The sequence below is a fragment of the Rattus norvegicus genome, chromosome 4 (assembly GCF_036323735.1).
Source record: "Rattus norvegicus strain BN/NHsdMcwi chromosome 4, GRCr8, whole genome shotgun sequence".
Classification (NCBI taxonomy): Eukaryota; Metazoa; Chordata; class Mammalia; order Rodentia; family Muridae; genus Rattus; species Rattus norvegicus.
Window position 1 is genome coordinate 121,574,498 of NC_086022.1, and position 16,783 is coordinate 121,591,280.

At 48.7% G+C, this 16,783-nt stretch overlaps 1 protein-coding gene across 1 annotated transcript; it reads right to left on the bottom strand.

The window, feature by feature from the left end:
* Positions 1–5,132: 5,132 nt before the first annotated feature.
* Prokr1 (prokineticin receptor 1) lies at positions 5,133–16,198 on the bottom strand. Its single transcript, NM_138977.2, has 3 exons — positions 16,079–16,198; positions 13,940–14,569; positions 5,133–7,655 (listed from the first exon to the last, which is right to left on the bottom strand). Exons 2-3 carry the CDS (start codon positions 14,422–14,424, stop codon positions 6,959–6,961), a joined length of 1,182 nt encoding a protein of 393 aa, NP_620433.1. The 5' UTR covers positions 14,425–14,569; positions 16,079–16,198; the 3' UTR covers positions 5,133–6,958.
* Positions 16,199–16,783: the final 585 nt, after the last annotated feature.

The following is a 16,783-nucleotide window of genomic DNA, read 5'->3' on the forward strand; positions in this document are numbered from 1 at the left end:
TCCTGACTTCTGGTGCATGCATCTCTTTGCTTTCTGATCTTTGTGGAGTATGACCAGCTGCCTCACGCCACCATTGTGCCTCCCCTGCCGTGATGGGCTCCACCCCTCAGACCCTGAGTCACAGTAAACCACTCCTCCCTTAGATTGCTTCTTGCAGGTATTTGTCTACCTCGGAAAGAGAAGTGAAGTAAATTCCTGAAATGTTCTGCTGTTCTTACAAATAGATTTTATAAGCCAAATGTTTCCTGAATTTATATTACAGTTTTACATTACATTTATCCATCTTTTATTTTGAAGTAAAGACTGTTTCTGATATGCAAAGACCTAGGAGACATTAGATTGTACCAGATGACCTCTGCTTTATCAACACTTTTGAGTTTCTTGAGGTTGATGTTACCAGCTTCATGTGCAACTGTTCTAACCTGTTCTAACTGTTCTACCCTGTGAGTCTAATTTGACATGACCTGTGCAGAAGTTCAGAGAGAACCTCACTAACTTACACCTTGCTTCTGAGTTCTTCACTGTTCTCTCTAGCTACTTGCTGGAAGCGCAGCCTAAATATTTTATCAATACCGCAATCAATATATCAAATAATCAATGTTTTGCATACTTCCAAAGTCAGCTCCTGCCCCAGGAGTTCCAATTACTGAGACTTAAAACAATGTCATAATCTTTTCTGTCTTCCTCACTTAGCCTACATTTTAATTGAAAGTTCCATGCATGTCCAACTGTGGCTCGTGGCCAATATGTACCCCAGGATCATGTAGAATGAGCCCAACACATTTGTAGATGGTGCTGTCCTATGGCCACGTCAAAAAGCTAGACACCCCTGCAAGATCCACTCCATCCATCTCTTTTATTATTTTGCTTTCATATCAGTTTCTCTGCTTTCTGTCTTGACCTCTACTCCATCTGTAGTGAATAAGATTGACCCCACAGGCTCATTTATTTGAATGCTTGATCATCAGGAAATGACCCTACTTAAGAAAGAATAGGAGGTGTGGCCTTGTTGGAGTAGGCGCGTCGTTATTGAGGAAGTGTGTCACTGGGGGTGGGCTTGGAGGTTTCAAGGACCCACACGAGGTCTTGTGCCTCCTTCTCTTCCTGCTGCCTTTGAATGTAGATATAAAACTCTCAGCTACTTCTCCAACCCATGTCTGCCTGGATGCTGCCCTGCTTCCTGCCATGAGGATAACAGACTAAACCTCTGAAACTGTAAGCCAGCCCCAATTAAAAAAAAATTTATAAGAGTTGCCATGGTGTCTTTTCATAACTAGAACACTAAGACGCCTTTCAAGGTAATAGCCTTTGGTTTGGTTTGGTTTTATAGCACATGAGCACTTACATTTTCTGTTAGGGAGATACAACAAAGAAGACATATCATCAAATGTAATGAAATAAGAAATCGTAAGATAGACACAGAGCAGATGTGAGAGATGCAAATGTCAACTGCTTCAAACTGTATTCGTCACAGAACTTGTGGCTGTGACTAAATACCCCATGAAGGTGATCTAAGGACCCCTGTGGAGGAGTCAGAGAAAGGACTGCAGGAGCTGAAGGGGTTCGCAACCCCGTAGGAAGAATGACAGTATCACCCAACCAGAACTCCCAGAGTTCCCAGGGACTAAACCACCAACCAAAAGGTACACATGGAGGGGCCCATGGCTCCAGCCGCATGTGTAGCAGAGGATGGCCTTGTAGGGCATCAATAAGAGAAGACCTTGGCCCTTTGAAGTCTTCTTTCCCCAGTGTAGGGGATGCCAGGGTGTTGAGGTGGGAGGGGTGGGTGGGAGGCAGAGCATTCTCACAGAAGGGGGGAGGGGAATGGGAGAAGGGGGAACCAAGAGAAAAGGGATAACATTTGAAATGTAAATATATAAACTATTTTATAAAAATAAATAAAAGGCTTTATTTTGTCTCACAGTTTGGGAGAAGAAAACCCATCATGGTCAAGAAGGGAGGGCAACTAGAGGTGTGAGGGAATGTGAGCGTCTCTGTGAGCAGAGTAACAGAGAAAAGTGGGCGCTGGAGCTCAGCCAGCTTTCTGATTCCCCCTTTTTATTTAGTCCAGGCCCCCAAGCCATTAAACAGTGCACCCACTTTCCAGACAGGCCTTCCCTCCTTAACTAATCTCCCCCTAGAAATCCATCACAGACAAACCAGTGTGTTTCTTCTCAACGTTTATTAATGCAATCGATTCAGAGTCAAAACTGACCATCACACAAACTCCAAAAAGAACAGAGTTCCCCCCCCCCCATTCTGGAGGGGTTCACACTCCGGCCTTTGAAAGTACCACAGGAGAAAAGAAGAGACCTTAATGGCCTTTAGCTAGATTTATGTGCTTTTCAGGTTTTGATCTTTTTTCCTTCCAGGGACAGTTTCAACATATGGGGGGCACCTCCGGTCAACTGGAGCAAAAAAAGAGAAAGTTTCTGTTCCTGGGGCACAGTGTTCTCTTTTGCTTCTCTGTGCTTCCCTCCTCAAGTTCAAATGCTGCTTCATTCACAAACTTAACCATTCATGGCCTCCCGGGGAAGGACATGAGCTGGCTCTGCTGTATCTTACCTCCAGCATGCAGGAGCTGCTCACCAGTGTAGCCTTTCGGGCAAGCTTAGAGTCAATGCTCCTTCTGCATCCTAGGGAAGGGAAGCCAAGTCTCTTTCTGTTACATTCCTGGGGGCCTCTGGCTAGGTAAATAAAGCCCTCAGAAACAGCTTGGAAGCCAGCCCCCCTGCCCCCCAGCCATGGAGCCTCTGTGGCTGGCTGTGAGATCCAGGGGGTAGAATGAGCTAAAACTTGGCTTGCAAAGGAGCCAGAAATGTCTCTGCTAAACTCCTTAAGGATCCCCAGGGAAGGCCAGGTAGATTGAATAGGCATCTCAAGGATTCTTGGACAGAATCCTCCCTCTCTCAGATGCTATGCACCCTGCACCAAGGAATTCTGTGACAGAAGAATTCTGGGCTCAGCTTCAGGAGCCCTGAGGTCTAATTGTGTGAGTGTCCAATTGTGTGACATTAAACTCCATCATGTCCATCCTCCTGACCCCACCATACCCCCATACCACCCCACCCCACCCCACCTAGCCCCCACCCTCCCCCACCTCACCCCACCCTCCCACATCCTCCCCCACCTCACTCTCCCCCTCCCACACCTCCCCCCCATAATCCTACACCCTCCCCCACCTCATTCCCCCTCCCCCACCTCATTCCCCCTCCCCCACCTCATTCCCCCTCCCCCACCTCCCCCACTTGCTGTACTTCATGACTGTAACATCTGAGTTTTGAACATCATATTTACACTCTAGGAAGGAAACTGGACTATTCTATGAGACCAGGTTACAAAAGATTGTGTTTTCCTTTTTTTTTTCCTTTTTGGTTGTTGTTATTTTTGTTATTTTGTTTATTTGTTCTTTCAAGACAGGGTTTTCCCTGTAATAGCCCTGGCTGTCCTGGAACTTGATCTATAGACCAGGCTGGCCACGAACTCCTGTTTTTCAAGACCAGGAGTCAGATTTATAATGGTCTCTCAACTTACAAGTGCTCCAGCATCTTTGTCCATTACAGACATGGGCCTTGCTTCATGCTCCAGAGCGTGCTGTGGTGACCACCACATCACCCGTCTTAACGTCTTTGATTTAAGAATTTACGTTTTATTTCCTCTCTTAGTTATGGAAATGGTATGGTTTTGCAAAAACCATATCCTACTGTGTGGGATATAAGCATATCTCTTTGACCACTGAAAGTATTTAGAGAATTTAAGTCTCATGAGCCTCATCTTGTTGGGCTTATTACTAGTGGGTTTTTGTGTGTAGGGTCTGTTCGCTTGTTTCCTTATTTTATTTCGTTTTTAAGGAGTCCATGGTCTGAACTGTTAGTCCAGGGAACCTATATACAGCACTGATTCTTTTGTCTCTCCCTCATCCTGTCTGCATGGGCAGACGCTGGGCCTGCTCATGGGTTTACTCTCAGAGTTGGCATAAACAGGTCCACAGACTTTGAATCTGAGGACTCGGATGCTGAAAAGTCTTCTTGGCTCAATCAGCCAAGACTATAGGGAAGAAGGCACACAAATCAGCCACAGCTCTTAATGGAGACGGGGAGCTCCTGGCCAGAGCAGTGAGAAGCAGTGCTGTTCTCACAATTCCTATGATCTGGAATCTAGTCAATGTTCTCTCAAAGACCATCAGACTAGAGCTTAGAAAAGGATGGGGCCAGGGAGAATGACAGCACAGTTCAGCTCATGCTCATATGTGTACGTCTACTGGTATTCCTTCTGTACAACCATTCACTGTAAAGTCACAAGCAGACGGTTTAGGTGAGTGAAGCTTTGACACGTTTTAGGAGAAACATCAGAAGAAAACTTGTCAGAGCTTTTAAAAAAAATAACAAGTATTTAACAGTCAACTCTTATTTAGTTTTAGTAGGAGGAACAGTGAACGCAATTCCAATAAATTATATCACCTGAACATTTCTAAACCCCAAACTAACTTAGCCATTTTATAATGCAATATGGGGTTTTATTAAGATTTAAAAAAAAAAAAAAAGACTCTTTTGGTCTGATTAGTTTGGTATGTGGTTTTCTTTTCTTCCTTTTTTTTTTGCAATTTTATTGTAATAAAGTTTAAAATAAAAACAGGGGTTTGTTCCTCTGTGTTTGGTTTGTACTTTAATGAGTTTTAATCCTCTGAGAGAATCTGGTTTAAAGTAAGGTGAATCTGTTGGGTACTGAATGAGAACAAATAAATGGGTTGTTGAAATGTGTTTTCTGGGAAATAAACCATTAAAAGATCTTTGTGGTCAAAAATAGAGTTGCCTGTACTTGGAGAGAAAATACGCACAGGTTAATTTAATTAATGCCTTGCCTGTGATGGGATCTGAGGGAAGGGACACGGCCCCTCTGCTGCTCTGCACACTCAGAATAAAAACAGCTGAGGGGCATCGATCATGCCGGCTGGGAACATGTGTGGAGTGATGGTCTGTGAGGATGCTCTGGTCTGGAGACTGTGAAGCCTGGTGCTCAGTCCTGACTGGGGATGTGGACCTTCCATGAAAGCTCATGGTCTTGTTTGTGCCAATGTGCTATGATGAGATGATACACTGACAACAACTCACATGAAGAGCATTGCGAGAATAGCTGGTTAGATTGACAGATACATGAGATGTATGTACAAGTTTGTCTTTGTCCAGTCATCCCACAGTTGCTAGTTCACCATCGTTGCTGTTGCTGCTGGTGGTGGAGGAGATGGTGATGGAGGTGGTGGTGGAGATGGTGATGATGATGGTAGAGATGGTGGTGGTGGTGGTGGCAGAGAAGGTAGTGGTGGTGGTGATGGAGATGGTGATGATGGTGGTGGTAGAGATGGTGGTGTTGGTGGTGATGGTGGAGGTAGAGATGGTGGTGTTGGTGGTGATGGTGGTGGTGGAGAAGATGGTGATGATGGTAATGGAGATGGTGATGATGGTGGTGGTGGTAGAGATGGTGGTGATGGTGATGGTGGTGATGGTGGTGGTGGTGGTGGTGATGGTGGTGATACTTTACTATTCAGATGGTTAACAGCATATCTTCCATACATTATTTGATTGATCTCACAACAATTCTAACAAGGTTTCTTAGGTTATTACCTTTGTCCTCAGAAAGTCTCATCTCAGGTCTGTGTAGATGACTTAGTCAAAGCTGGGCCTCAGATTTTCTCAGGCCAGAATTCTAAATGCCAGACTAAGAAGGCGAGTTACCAAGTGGGATGAGACTTTCAAATGTCTGTGGGGTCCCTAGAGCTTGCTGTTGGTCAATCTCTTTTTCCTGAGTGTCCAGGCTGCACCCCTGACATACAAGTCTTCATTTGTACTGAAGAGCAGAACTGTGGTGATTTCTCCAAGGTCACCTTCATTCTGAAAGAGCATCCAGTCTTAATTCCTAGGATCGTGACCAGGCCAAGAGTCAGGTGCCAGTGGCTAAGAAATCTTTCTCCCCATCATACCAGTGGATGAGGGGACCTCATCAAATAGACTAGTTGAGATGAACACATCTTGTTTGAGGGCTAGTGGGGATGGGAGAGTGAGGTGCTATGTTTATACCTTCAAGAGTTCTATGCTCCATAAACACAGAAGCATGAAGATCCAAGAAACATGAGTGGTCCAGGGCACAGAAGCTGAGAGATGGAGCAACAGCATCCTTTAACCTGTACACATGCTTTCAGAGGTCCCACCATACCCTCCCATTCTTCATCTCCTTCTCCCCTGCAGTGAGTAGACCATGAAGTGAGGAAATCATTTCACCCGAGCTCAAACTTCACTCTACTTATGACTCAGAACCCAAAATTCCCTATGTAAATGGCACCCAGAGTCCATGGCTCCTCCCCCAAGTCCATGCTCCAGAAGAACCCCCACCCCCACTGTCTGTGTGCAGAGCCCTAGGCCTAAGAGTTGGGGGTGGGTGGTTAGAACTTAGCCATGGGTCCTCATGCCTTTGATTCCCCTCTCAGTGGGGATTCTGAGGTGAGCAGAGGACTGCAGCAGAGCTGGGAAACTCTCCTGTGCTCTTGCTCTAAGCTTGCTAATGCTAGACCTGAACAAAAGCCCAGGAGTGCTGCCAGAGGTGAGCTAGGCCCACATAGAGCCCATGTACTCACCCTAAGCACAGACAGGAGAGTCCTACCTACACAGCCTGCTCTGCCTTCTCTCTGGAAACACCCTTTTCCAGACCCTCCAAACCATATTTCCTGGCTATAATCCCCACTTCATTTTGTCAAAGGACTTTCAATGGTGTCTACTCTTGCAAAATTTAGACATCCAGTGAACCCTGACCACTAGTGACAGTATCTCAGATCTCCATTTCAGAAATTCCACACTTCAGTGCTCCTTAAATAGTGTGTCTAAGTGGTTGTCTCTTTCCTCTGCCTTCCACAGAAAGCCGAGTTCATCGTTGCTGTGTGCACCCGGGCGCTGTGGTACCATTTTGCTTATTTCAGTCGGATGCAGTCCACCTCCTCCGTGGCAGGAATCCCCGTGGTCCTGAGGTCGAGGTCAGCGCTGGCCTTGCTCCCGCTAGGAGAGGCCCTCCACTGGAGCCGCAGGATCCTCTTGAGGTACTTACTGGTGTTATTCCTGACAGTCACAAAGCACAGCGTATTGATCATACTGTTGCTCATGGCGATGCACTCCACCACATAAAAGGCGGTGAGGTAGTGCTTCTCTTTCACAAACACGGAGGGGAAGAAGTCACGCACGATGGTGAAGCCATAGAAGGGAGCCCAGCACAGCACATAGGCGGAAAGGACGCACACGAGCCCCAGTACCGTCCGTCGGCGACAGCGCAGCCTCCGGCGGATCTGCTCTGTCTGGAAGCCGGGCACCGCCTTGAACCAGAGCTCTCGGGACACCCTGGCATAGCACAGGGTCATGGCGATTACAGGACCCACGAACTCGAGGCCGAAGACCAAAAGGAAATAGGACCTGTAGTAGAACTGCTGATCCACCGGCCAGATCTGGCCGCAGAAGATCTTCTCCTGGCTTTCCACGATGACCAACACCGTCTCAGTGGTGAAGTAGGCGGCTGGGATGGCGATGAGGATGGACACAGACCACACCAGGAAGATCAGGCCTGCAGCCGTTTGACACTTCATCCGCGGTCTCAGCGGGTGCACAATGGCCAGATACCTGAGGAAGAACAGAGAGGGAGTCAGCCACGGAAGGAACCTGCCTGTGAGAATTTCCCTCTGAGGACACTACACAGCAATAGGGAATGTTACCTGAGGGAGATGTCCAGGGCAGGGCTCTGCAGCAAACCTCAGCTCCACCTCTAACTCCTCCCATCTCGCCTTTCCTATCTGCCCGAGCATTTAGATGGCTTATTTTAAATCTGACATGTACTGGAAAGATAATGGTGAACATTCCTTTTAAATGTGGTAATTATACTTCTCACAGGTCTCTGGCCAGGCACCAGTCCAGCATGTCTCCTACAGTCTGCAAAGTTCAAAGTTAAGTAAGCCTGGCAATTCCACCTTCAAGTAGTTGATGGGAAAAAGCATCCTTTCCAACCAAAGCATGGGCCAAAGTTTTGTTTTCATTCCACGTTTCAGAAAGCATTGTTCTGCACGCAGAGAGGAAGAATGTATTTACCTCATTTTCCACCTGGAAGATACAGGCTGCTGAGAGATGAGGAGCTTTCTCAAGGCTGCATGCCACAAGACCCTTGACAGAAAGCTTTTAGACCCTAACCTCACAGGGCTGATGTGAAAATCAATTTACGTGCATGTGGCTTTTTCTTCTTTCTTTTTTTTTTTACCCACAAAACATCAGGCAATATAAGATGCTGCTTTTGTTCTCTCCCAGAGAACCCACACTGTTACCACAGTGGTCCAGGAAGCAGAGAGCACTTTGTCACCCGTGTGGCATGATGGAGCCCTTCCCAGAGTGCACACACACTTGTGCAGGGAGCCCCAGCTTCCGGGAAGGTTTTGCACAGCTGGCAGGGTTGGGAGAAGGATGGGGTGAAGTGGAAAGGACTGACCAGCACTGGAGACAAACACTTGTGTGTTCATAGCTGATCCCAGCAGCGTGGGTGGCAACGTGACAGGGCCCTGACGGAGAGCCAGACCCGTTTACCCTTGGTAAATGCCCCTTTGAAGTCATCTTTCTTGGGACTTTGATCTGAAGAAAGATCCCTTCTTGTGTTTTTCTGATTTAATTTCACAAGTAATCACGCTACACTGGGTGGACCTGGAGGACCACTGCAGTGAGATCTCTGTTCTCTTGAGCTCCAGAAGTTTAAAGAAGCCAAATGGGGCATGTTTACCCTCCGAACGCCCCAGATGGCCGCTGGCTGGCCAGCCACCAGCATGCATCCCTGGAAATCTAGGCAACTCCTTAGTGCTGAAAAACTGGATCAGGGTTATGTGCACGGTTGACATCACATATGCATGGGCCCTTTAGAGCAGCATCATGCTGTCTGGAGGGTAGCTCAGTGGTGGAGTACCGGTCTAGCATGTAGAGGCTCTGGGTTCCTATGACATCAACACGGGGGGGGGGGGCTGCTGAGTTGTGAATAAAATGCTCTGACAGAGCAACTTAAGGGCTTATTCTGCCTCACAGTTTAAGGTGACAGTCATGTGTCTGAGGTGACATAACAGGAAAGACAAGGCCGTAGAAACTGAAGCAGCCGTCCCATCTGCAGCCAGTACAGGGATGAATACCGATGCTCAGACTGAACCAGTCATTTTATACGGTCCAAGATCCTCACCCAGGCAAAGACCACACTCACAGTAAACAGTAACCATCACTGAGACACATGCCAACAGGCAAAGGGCAGAAAACTATTCAGAGATTTCCACTGGCCTTCACTCTGGGACTCTACATTAGTAAGAAGTTTACAGTCACAAGCCCATGCTTTCATTTAGGTGATCTCAACCTTTCTGAAGGACTGAGAGCAAAGAGGCCCACTTGGTGGAGAGGCAAATGCTGCCCCCATGGCCAGCAGGAAAGGCATTGCTCCCTTCACTCGACCTTTCCTGACCCTCACCAAATCTTAACAACCCTTCTCTTTTCTCTTTGCCACAGACTTTTTCCTACCTCTGATGTTCCTTGAAGCAGTCAGACCACTGGCAGCTCCTTTTCTCTCTCTACGAACATGGCTTCTTCACTTGCTCTGTGTCCATAACCACAGTGCAGATCCACTCAAAGCCAACAGTTCACAGGAAACAACGAAAAAAGGCTCCCCAGCAAAGAAATAGCTTTGTAGCGCTTGTGTGATAACCGAGTGTGGGACTCCCATCTCCATCTAAGGTCTACCACGAGGATGGTCATAGCAGCTTCTAGGCTGCTCATAGCATGAACTGCCAACCCCAGCTGATGAGCTCATCAGGGGCATCTGTGCTTTCAGCCTGGGTGACATGATTCAGCACAGTTGGACAACACAGACCCTGGCTGGTTTCCTCCGCACACCAGGCCAGACGAAGAGGAGTCTCCCAGCATTTTGCAAGCAGCAGACCAGGTTACAGACACCTCAAGGATGGCACACTGTTTCCACACTAAAGAGGGGGCTGAGAGCCCTTCCCCAGGACTGGGGTAGCAGTGAGACCTTCCTACAGCATCCTGCTGACCCCTTAGGTTGTCCTGCTCTGTGGATTTTTATGACTTCTGAAATACGACCCCATTCCTTTTGAACACTATTCTGAAGATTATGTCCCTGGTTCACACACTTCCCCAGGGTTCTGCCCTCGCTGGAAGCATTGTCACCTCCTGGCTTCCTCAAACACCGGCCTAGCCTCTGAGGAGACCTCTCCTCCCTTTTGGTGATCACATTCACTAAATTCTCCCTCCTCTGAGCTGCCTCCTTCATCCACTACATTGACTACTTCTCCAAACTTCACTGAGAAGGTGACCCTTGCTTACTTACTATTTAACCATCTCGCCAGTATTGTCTGGAGAGATCTCGTCTATGCCTTTTCTTGCTTTGCTGTCAGTGAATTTGGGGCACCTAGTATTAATAACTAATAAAACTTAACCCTGTCAATGGTTTGGCACTGAGTGAACAGAAACTTTCATTGTCAGAAAGACCACAATCATTTTTGGAAGAAGGGACAAACTTTGCCTGAGCCTGGAGTGTGTTGCAGTGCTAAGCAACTGAAGGCCAGAAATGCAGTTGGGAGGTTAGAGCTGAGCTTGGCGGGAGGTGTGGCCCAGCCAGGTGTGCCACCTTCGACAGGTCATTTCACTCCGGTCCTCAGCTTGCAAAGTTTGGAATACATATCAGCTATTTCAGCGAGAAACCAGAGTTACATTCAAGAAGGGCCATTCGTTTACAGCCTCCCTTGCCTTCCTTAAGCCACAAAGCCTTCCCTCTGTTCCTGGACCGCATCAGGCTTGATCCTCCTCTAGGCTTTTGTGCTTTTAAGTCCCTTTCTCCGAGACACTTTTTCTCAGTCCTCACGACATGGACCCTTTGCATCACTCCTGGGTCATCCACATGTCTTCTCAGAGACACCTCTCCTAACCTGTCTAGACTAGCTCTCCCACTCAGGCACTCTTGGTGTTTCTGCTGGTGCTTTTGTGTTTGTATTCTCATTTCTGAAATTACCTTCCATGGTTCTTTGTCTGAGAGAGAACTCTCTTCATCCCTCTGATATAGCCTCGTCAGAAGCCAGATGTTTTATTTTGCTTACCACAGTATCCCCAGACTACGGAATAGTGCCCGACACTAAGCAGTCCCTATATGTAGGCACTCTTTCTGAAAGAACATACATACACTTGAGTGATTGAAAGGGAGGCTGGATCCCACAGGGGCAGCTGGGCAGAATGAAGAGACATTGGAATCAGACAGCCAAAGGTAGAGGAGGCTGGGACTACACAGCCAAGTGAACCTTTGCAGGGACAAGTGTGACCAGGACAACTGATCAATGCTGATCAATGCTGAAGAGACTGGCCAGGATGAGAGACTTCCCAACCTTGACACCTAGGAAGACAGTGAAAGCAAGAACTGATCTGTGAGGCAACAATTCACAGCTTGCTTCTTAGCCTTCCATTATGATTCGAACACCATAAAAACAACTCCTAACCCACCGGAAACCCTCCAGTTTATTCTGGTTTACTGTCATTCATGGGCTTTTAATATTAATTTAAGAGCCAGGATAGCCACTCCTTATTTAGCCCTTTGACCTCTCATTGTCCGTCCAAGCATGGCAGCACACACCTGAGATCCAAGCATTCAGATGCATGGGGCAGAAGGGTTGTGAGTTCAAAACCCTCCTGAGCTTTACAATGAGATCCAGTCTCAAAATACCAAGACAGGAAAAGGAACACCTTGCATTGTAGGTAAGATCGCATTTTACCTTCAAAGCAACCCGGCACATTAGAGTCTCTTACTGCCCTCAAAGCCTGGCAAGAAGAGGCCAGATAGCCCAGGGGTAAGTGGAGGACACCAAGAGATTCAAATCAAGCACACATTAACTATTCTGGCAGAAATTTCACTAAACAAAGACATTTTACCAACAAGGTATGTATTGGTGATGCATTGGATAAAAATTTGTTACCCCAAGCTAAGAAAAATCAAACCTGAAAAGCCGTTGGGTTTTGAACAGCACCAGAGACAAAAATTAATGACTCCTAGGCCCCAAAACTGAAATTAGGAGATAGCAACACAGTAAACTAAAAGCCATTCAGGGCAATCTCATTCTAAAGAACAAAAACTTCACAGGCCGGAGCAGGCAGTCGCCTAAGACTAAGGAAAGCCTAGGCAGCAGCTGGGTCTTTCCTCCCACATGTGTATGCAAATTTCCAGTCAGAAGCCCACTCTGAGCTAACAGCTCTCCCCGGGGCAAAGCATGACCTGATCCATCTCTCGGCGTGTCTCGTTGGCACCTTGCAGAGAGACGTCCAAGTCTTTCCAAGCAGCTGAGTTTTGTGTGGAAGAGGCGTGCACGCTTGAGCTATATTGAGGGTATTGGTCCTGTGTTGTAGTTGATCAATATGTGTTAAGAGTACCCCAGTATTCCTCGGCTTTTCCTGGCTTCTCTCCCCCTCCCCCCCAGTGGTGGTGAATGACTCTCATGCGGCAACAGGACTGGCTACTTCCAATAGCCAAGAGTGTCTCCTGAGTAAAGCTGTCAGGAATGTGAAAGCCCAGGAAAGGGTCCTGTTGATTTGCCCTGTTCCTGGGCTAAGAGACAAGGCAGCATTTCCATTTTCAGAGAAGGCCAGAGACAAAGCTGCAGACGTCTGCCCAGGGCAGCTGTGAAAGTCACTCAGGAAGCAGATATCTTGACTGACTGTATCCTCTGCTAGGATTATTTAAATTCTCTGACTAAGTAGTCGAATGCCCCAGAGTCAGTAACTTGTATTGAGGACCTCAACATACCTGTTGTGTGCCGGACCAAGGTCCTGTCAGCTTGCTGACTCTCTGACATCCTTCTCTGGGGAGAGGAGGCAGGGGCTCTGCTTCTCAGTGGTCCTAAAGCCAGGCTCTTTGGTGTCCCTTTCCTTCGAAGCTGACCTTTCCTGGGCCATCCTACCCCCAGCTGTAGTCCAGCAAACGTGCTCCCTTGCTCTGACTTTGAGCCCAGGTCAAACACCCCAGGCAGGGCCCTGAGGCCTTGGAACAAGGAGAACCTGTGCTTTAGGCTCCAGGTGATGAGAAACTATTCGTGTCCAGGTACGGGGGAGCCGGACTAGCCCCTGGGGAAGCTGCTCATAGACCATAACAAGGTGCTTTGTACCTAGAGTCAAAAGCACAAAGAAGCTTGCAAAGATTCCCTAAAGTCATGGTGATCCCGGCTTATTAGCACAAGCATAAACCAAGTCAAACATCTAGGAATAAGAAAGACACACAGACTTGATATGCCAGCGCTAGCTGATATCCGTGGGAGGCCTCCCCTTTTCGGAGGAGGAGCAGCTGGGTGTCAGGGGAGGACTGGGAGGAGAGGAGGGAGGAGAAACTGCGGTCAGGACATAAAGTTAATTAACTTAGGTTACTCTCTCCAATGTCTCTGTCCATCACTAGAGCAGGTCTTGTACTGTAGCATGATGGGTGAGGGGTGGGGTGGGGTGGGATTAAGACACCGTTAACAAAAGTCAGCAAATACATGCTTTTCTCCCCCTCCACCTTTTTATTGAAACCGACTCCTTCAATTTTACTTAAAAGTCAATTAGTACTGGGAGAAGGTCTAGATGAGTTATGAAATTCCCTCCGGATTTTCACGGTGCTTCAAGAAGCAACTCCTTATAACGTAGTCTTACCCCTCCACACTTCCTCCTACCTGTCTAAGAGATCAGGCACATCTAGGAGAACATCCACAGAGAGTGATCAAAGACTTCCCTATTGCCCAACTTCAGGCTTCAGCTCCCTCCAGCCCTGACTACCGCTAGACGTCCAGTCAGTAGAATACAGACACACGCCATCAGCACACAACTACAGGGAAGGACACAGCCAGCACCCGCTTCTCTCTCACCTGTCAATGGCAATGGCCAGTAGGGCGTTAGTGGACACGTAGAGGGAGACGGTGCGCAAGTAGTTGACGGAGGCGCACAGGACATGGCCGTGCTCCCAGGAGAGCTGGCGTACCACATAGTAGTCCATCTCAAAGGGGCAGCACACGATGGCTACCAGGAAGTCCGAAATGGCCAGGTTGGCGATAAGCAGGTTGGTGAGGTTGCGAAGCTTTTTGTAGCGGGCCAGCGCAGTGATGAAGATGAAGTTGCCGATGCCACACACCAGCATGATGCCCACCAAAGCCATGCCAATGACAATCTTGGCAGCAAAGAAAGTCCGAGAGTTGGTCACATCCTCCTCTTCATCCGAGGGCATGTCATAGTCACCATAGCTGAAAGTGAATGGCAAGGGGGAGGTTTCGGCTCCACTGCCATCACGTGCAGAAAAGAAGTCGGTGAAAGTGTTTGTGGTATTCTCGCCCAGGGTCCCCACAGTGGTCTCCATCTAGGCAGGTGCACACCCCTGAAGCTGTCCCACTGGCGTCTGCAAGGTTGATGACTCCTCTCTGCAGGCACTTGGCTCTTCCTCAGTGAGTCAGATCTTCCCAGCCAGCATCTGAGGGGCCCAGTATCTGAGTCCCATTTTAAACCTTTGAAAGACATAACGTACAATTGGCTGCATGTGGGAGCGAACCTTGGATGGGTTTAAAATCATCCTGAAACCTATGCAGACCCATTAGCCACCTGCTCGCAGCACACAGAGATAATGGAGTGGAAGGAAGAATGAGAGAACCCAGGAGAGTGCAAACCACATATCCACTCAGCCGGGGAAGGATGGAGGACCGTGAAGAAGGAAGGCTCCAACTTCATTTATTTCCACTCCAATGGAGACCGAAAGCTATGCTCTTCCTCAAAGACCAAAGCTGCCAGTGTGAGAATGTGGAACAGAGAGGAGCTCTGCCCCAAACGCCAGTCCCTGTCTGAACCCCTGAACTTCGACCTTGTGTTCTGAGGTAACAACTGCTGCTTCCCACAGCTGGAAAGAAAGGACATTATCTTGGGGTTCAGCAAAAACACAACTGCAAATTCACAGAGCCCTGAACACTGAACCCTCTGTACAGAGAAGTGAACCTGGAGCCACAGTTCACAAAGCTCTCCTGCTGGAGGGCTTCTTCTTCAAGCTTTCCACGCCCCTGTCAAAATCTGTGGTGGCTCTACAAGCTTGGCACAGTATGTGCCAAGGCTCGTTTTAGTCGAAGGGCACAATCACAAGTTGTCACTTAACCTAGAGGGTTAGAAGAGACCTGAGAGCAAAACCCCTTGGTGAGAGGTGTGTCCTCGGGTTAATAGCTTAAACACGCAGGGTTTTAACATCCTCCAGGCAGATCGATACTGTCTGTAAAGATCAGAGCTGTTGAAGAGTCAGTATTATGCCTCAGAACCACACAAGTCAGTACCCAGGCCAGCTGCAGGGAGGGAATCCTAGACTAGAGACCAGCACCACAGAGCAGGGATGGGGAGAGGGTCTGTCAATCGTGAATCTCTCGCCTGACTTTTCCCTTACACTTCTACGGCATCAGACCAGGGAACTGGATACAGGAGAGGATCAGGGTCTAGAAAACACCCTAAATGTCAGAAGGAAAGAAGATTGCCCAATCTGAGATCCTGGAAAAGGGAGAAAGTAAGTTACCCCAAGGCCCCTCCCCCCCAAAGCCTGCTGCCCAGGGATAAGAGGATGGGGCTGGTGTCCCTTTGCACCCCAGGAGAGTTGTCCCACCTGTACCCTGTCACAGCTCTTCGTGGACTCTGAAGAGGCAGAAAGTAGAGCTGAAACGCCAGCGGATCCTGCCAGACCCCAGGCACATCCATTCTGAGGGGAACCTCTCTATAAGAATGCAGCCAGCCCTGCTCAAAGTTAGGATTTAAAGAAACGGTCCAAAATCGCCTAAGAGAGAGAGAGGGATGGTTGGAGGACTTGTCTCCTGGTCTTTCCCGGAACTGTCCTTGGCTCTGAGGAGCAGCCCACTACCCTATGTCCTCTACTGCTGGGGCTGCAGTCCCGAGAGACCCTCTTCATTCACCTAAGTGGGGGACAGTCTAGGCTCAGTCCACCCTCTCTCTACACGTGGTTCCCAGAGCGTCTCCGGAGCCGTCCGTACCTGCAGACCAGGGTGAGGATCCCAGACGCTTCCCCGGAGCTCTGCAGCAAGGACCAGGAACCCCTCTGTCTTCTGAGGGTCTTTCCGTGCTTGGTTGTCAGCTGGGTTCCTGCTACCTCCGCGGACGGACGCACTGAGCAGAGGCTAGGGCCAGCCAGCCCCGCCCACAGCACGCTGTCCCCGCCCCGCCTGGATGTTCCCGCCCATATACAGTGACTTCCCTCTCACGCCCACTGTCTCTCCCGGACCTTCCTCTCACCTTTGTCCCTACTTTTCACTCTCTATCCTCCACCCTGGGGAGTCCTGACTTCCAAGATGAACTCCTGAGTCTACTGGAGTTGAGCCTGCTGAGGTATCTATCTGGATACAGAGTGGGTGTCTCAGCGTGTTGCCTGAGCACCAACTCTAAGGCGACTCTGCATGGCCTGACCAAGCTGTGCCTGTCTTGAGCACCTGGTACCTCGGGTTCACTGGCCCATTGCCGCCCGAGTGGGCAGACTGGTCACGGGAGCTTAGCGCCCTCAAAGGGCAAATAATCTCTTCCCCAGCTACTCTCCCTGACTGGGAGCGCTGGGCTTATCTCTGTGGCCCTCAGCTGAAAGCATTGTCAGCTGCCTGGCCTCTGTGGTAGGCTCTAAGGGCTTTCTGGAGAGTGAGTGGATGCAAGAAGGAAGTCTCTATGGCATGTCTGTTTAGCAGTACGAC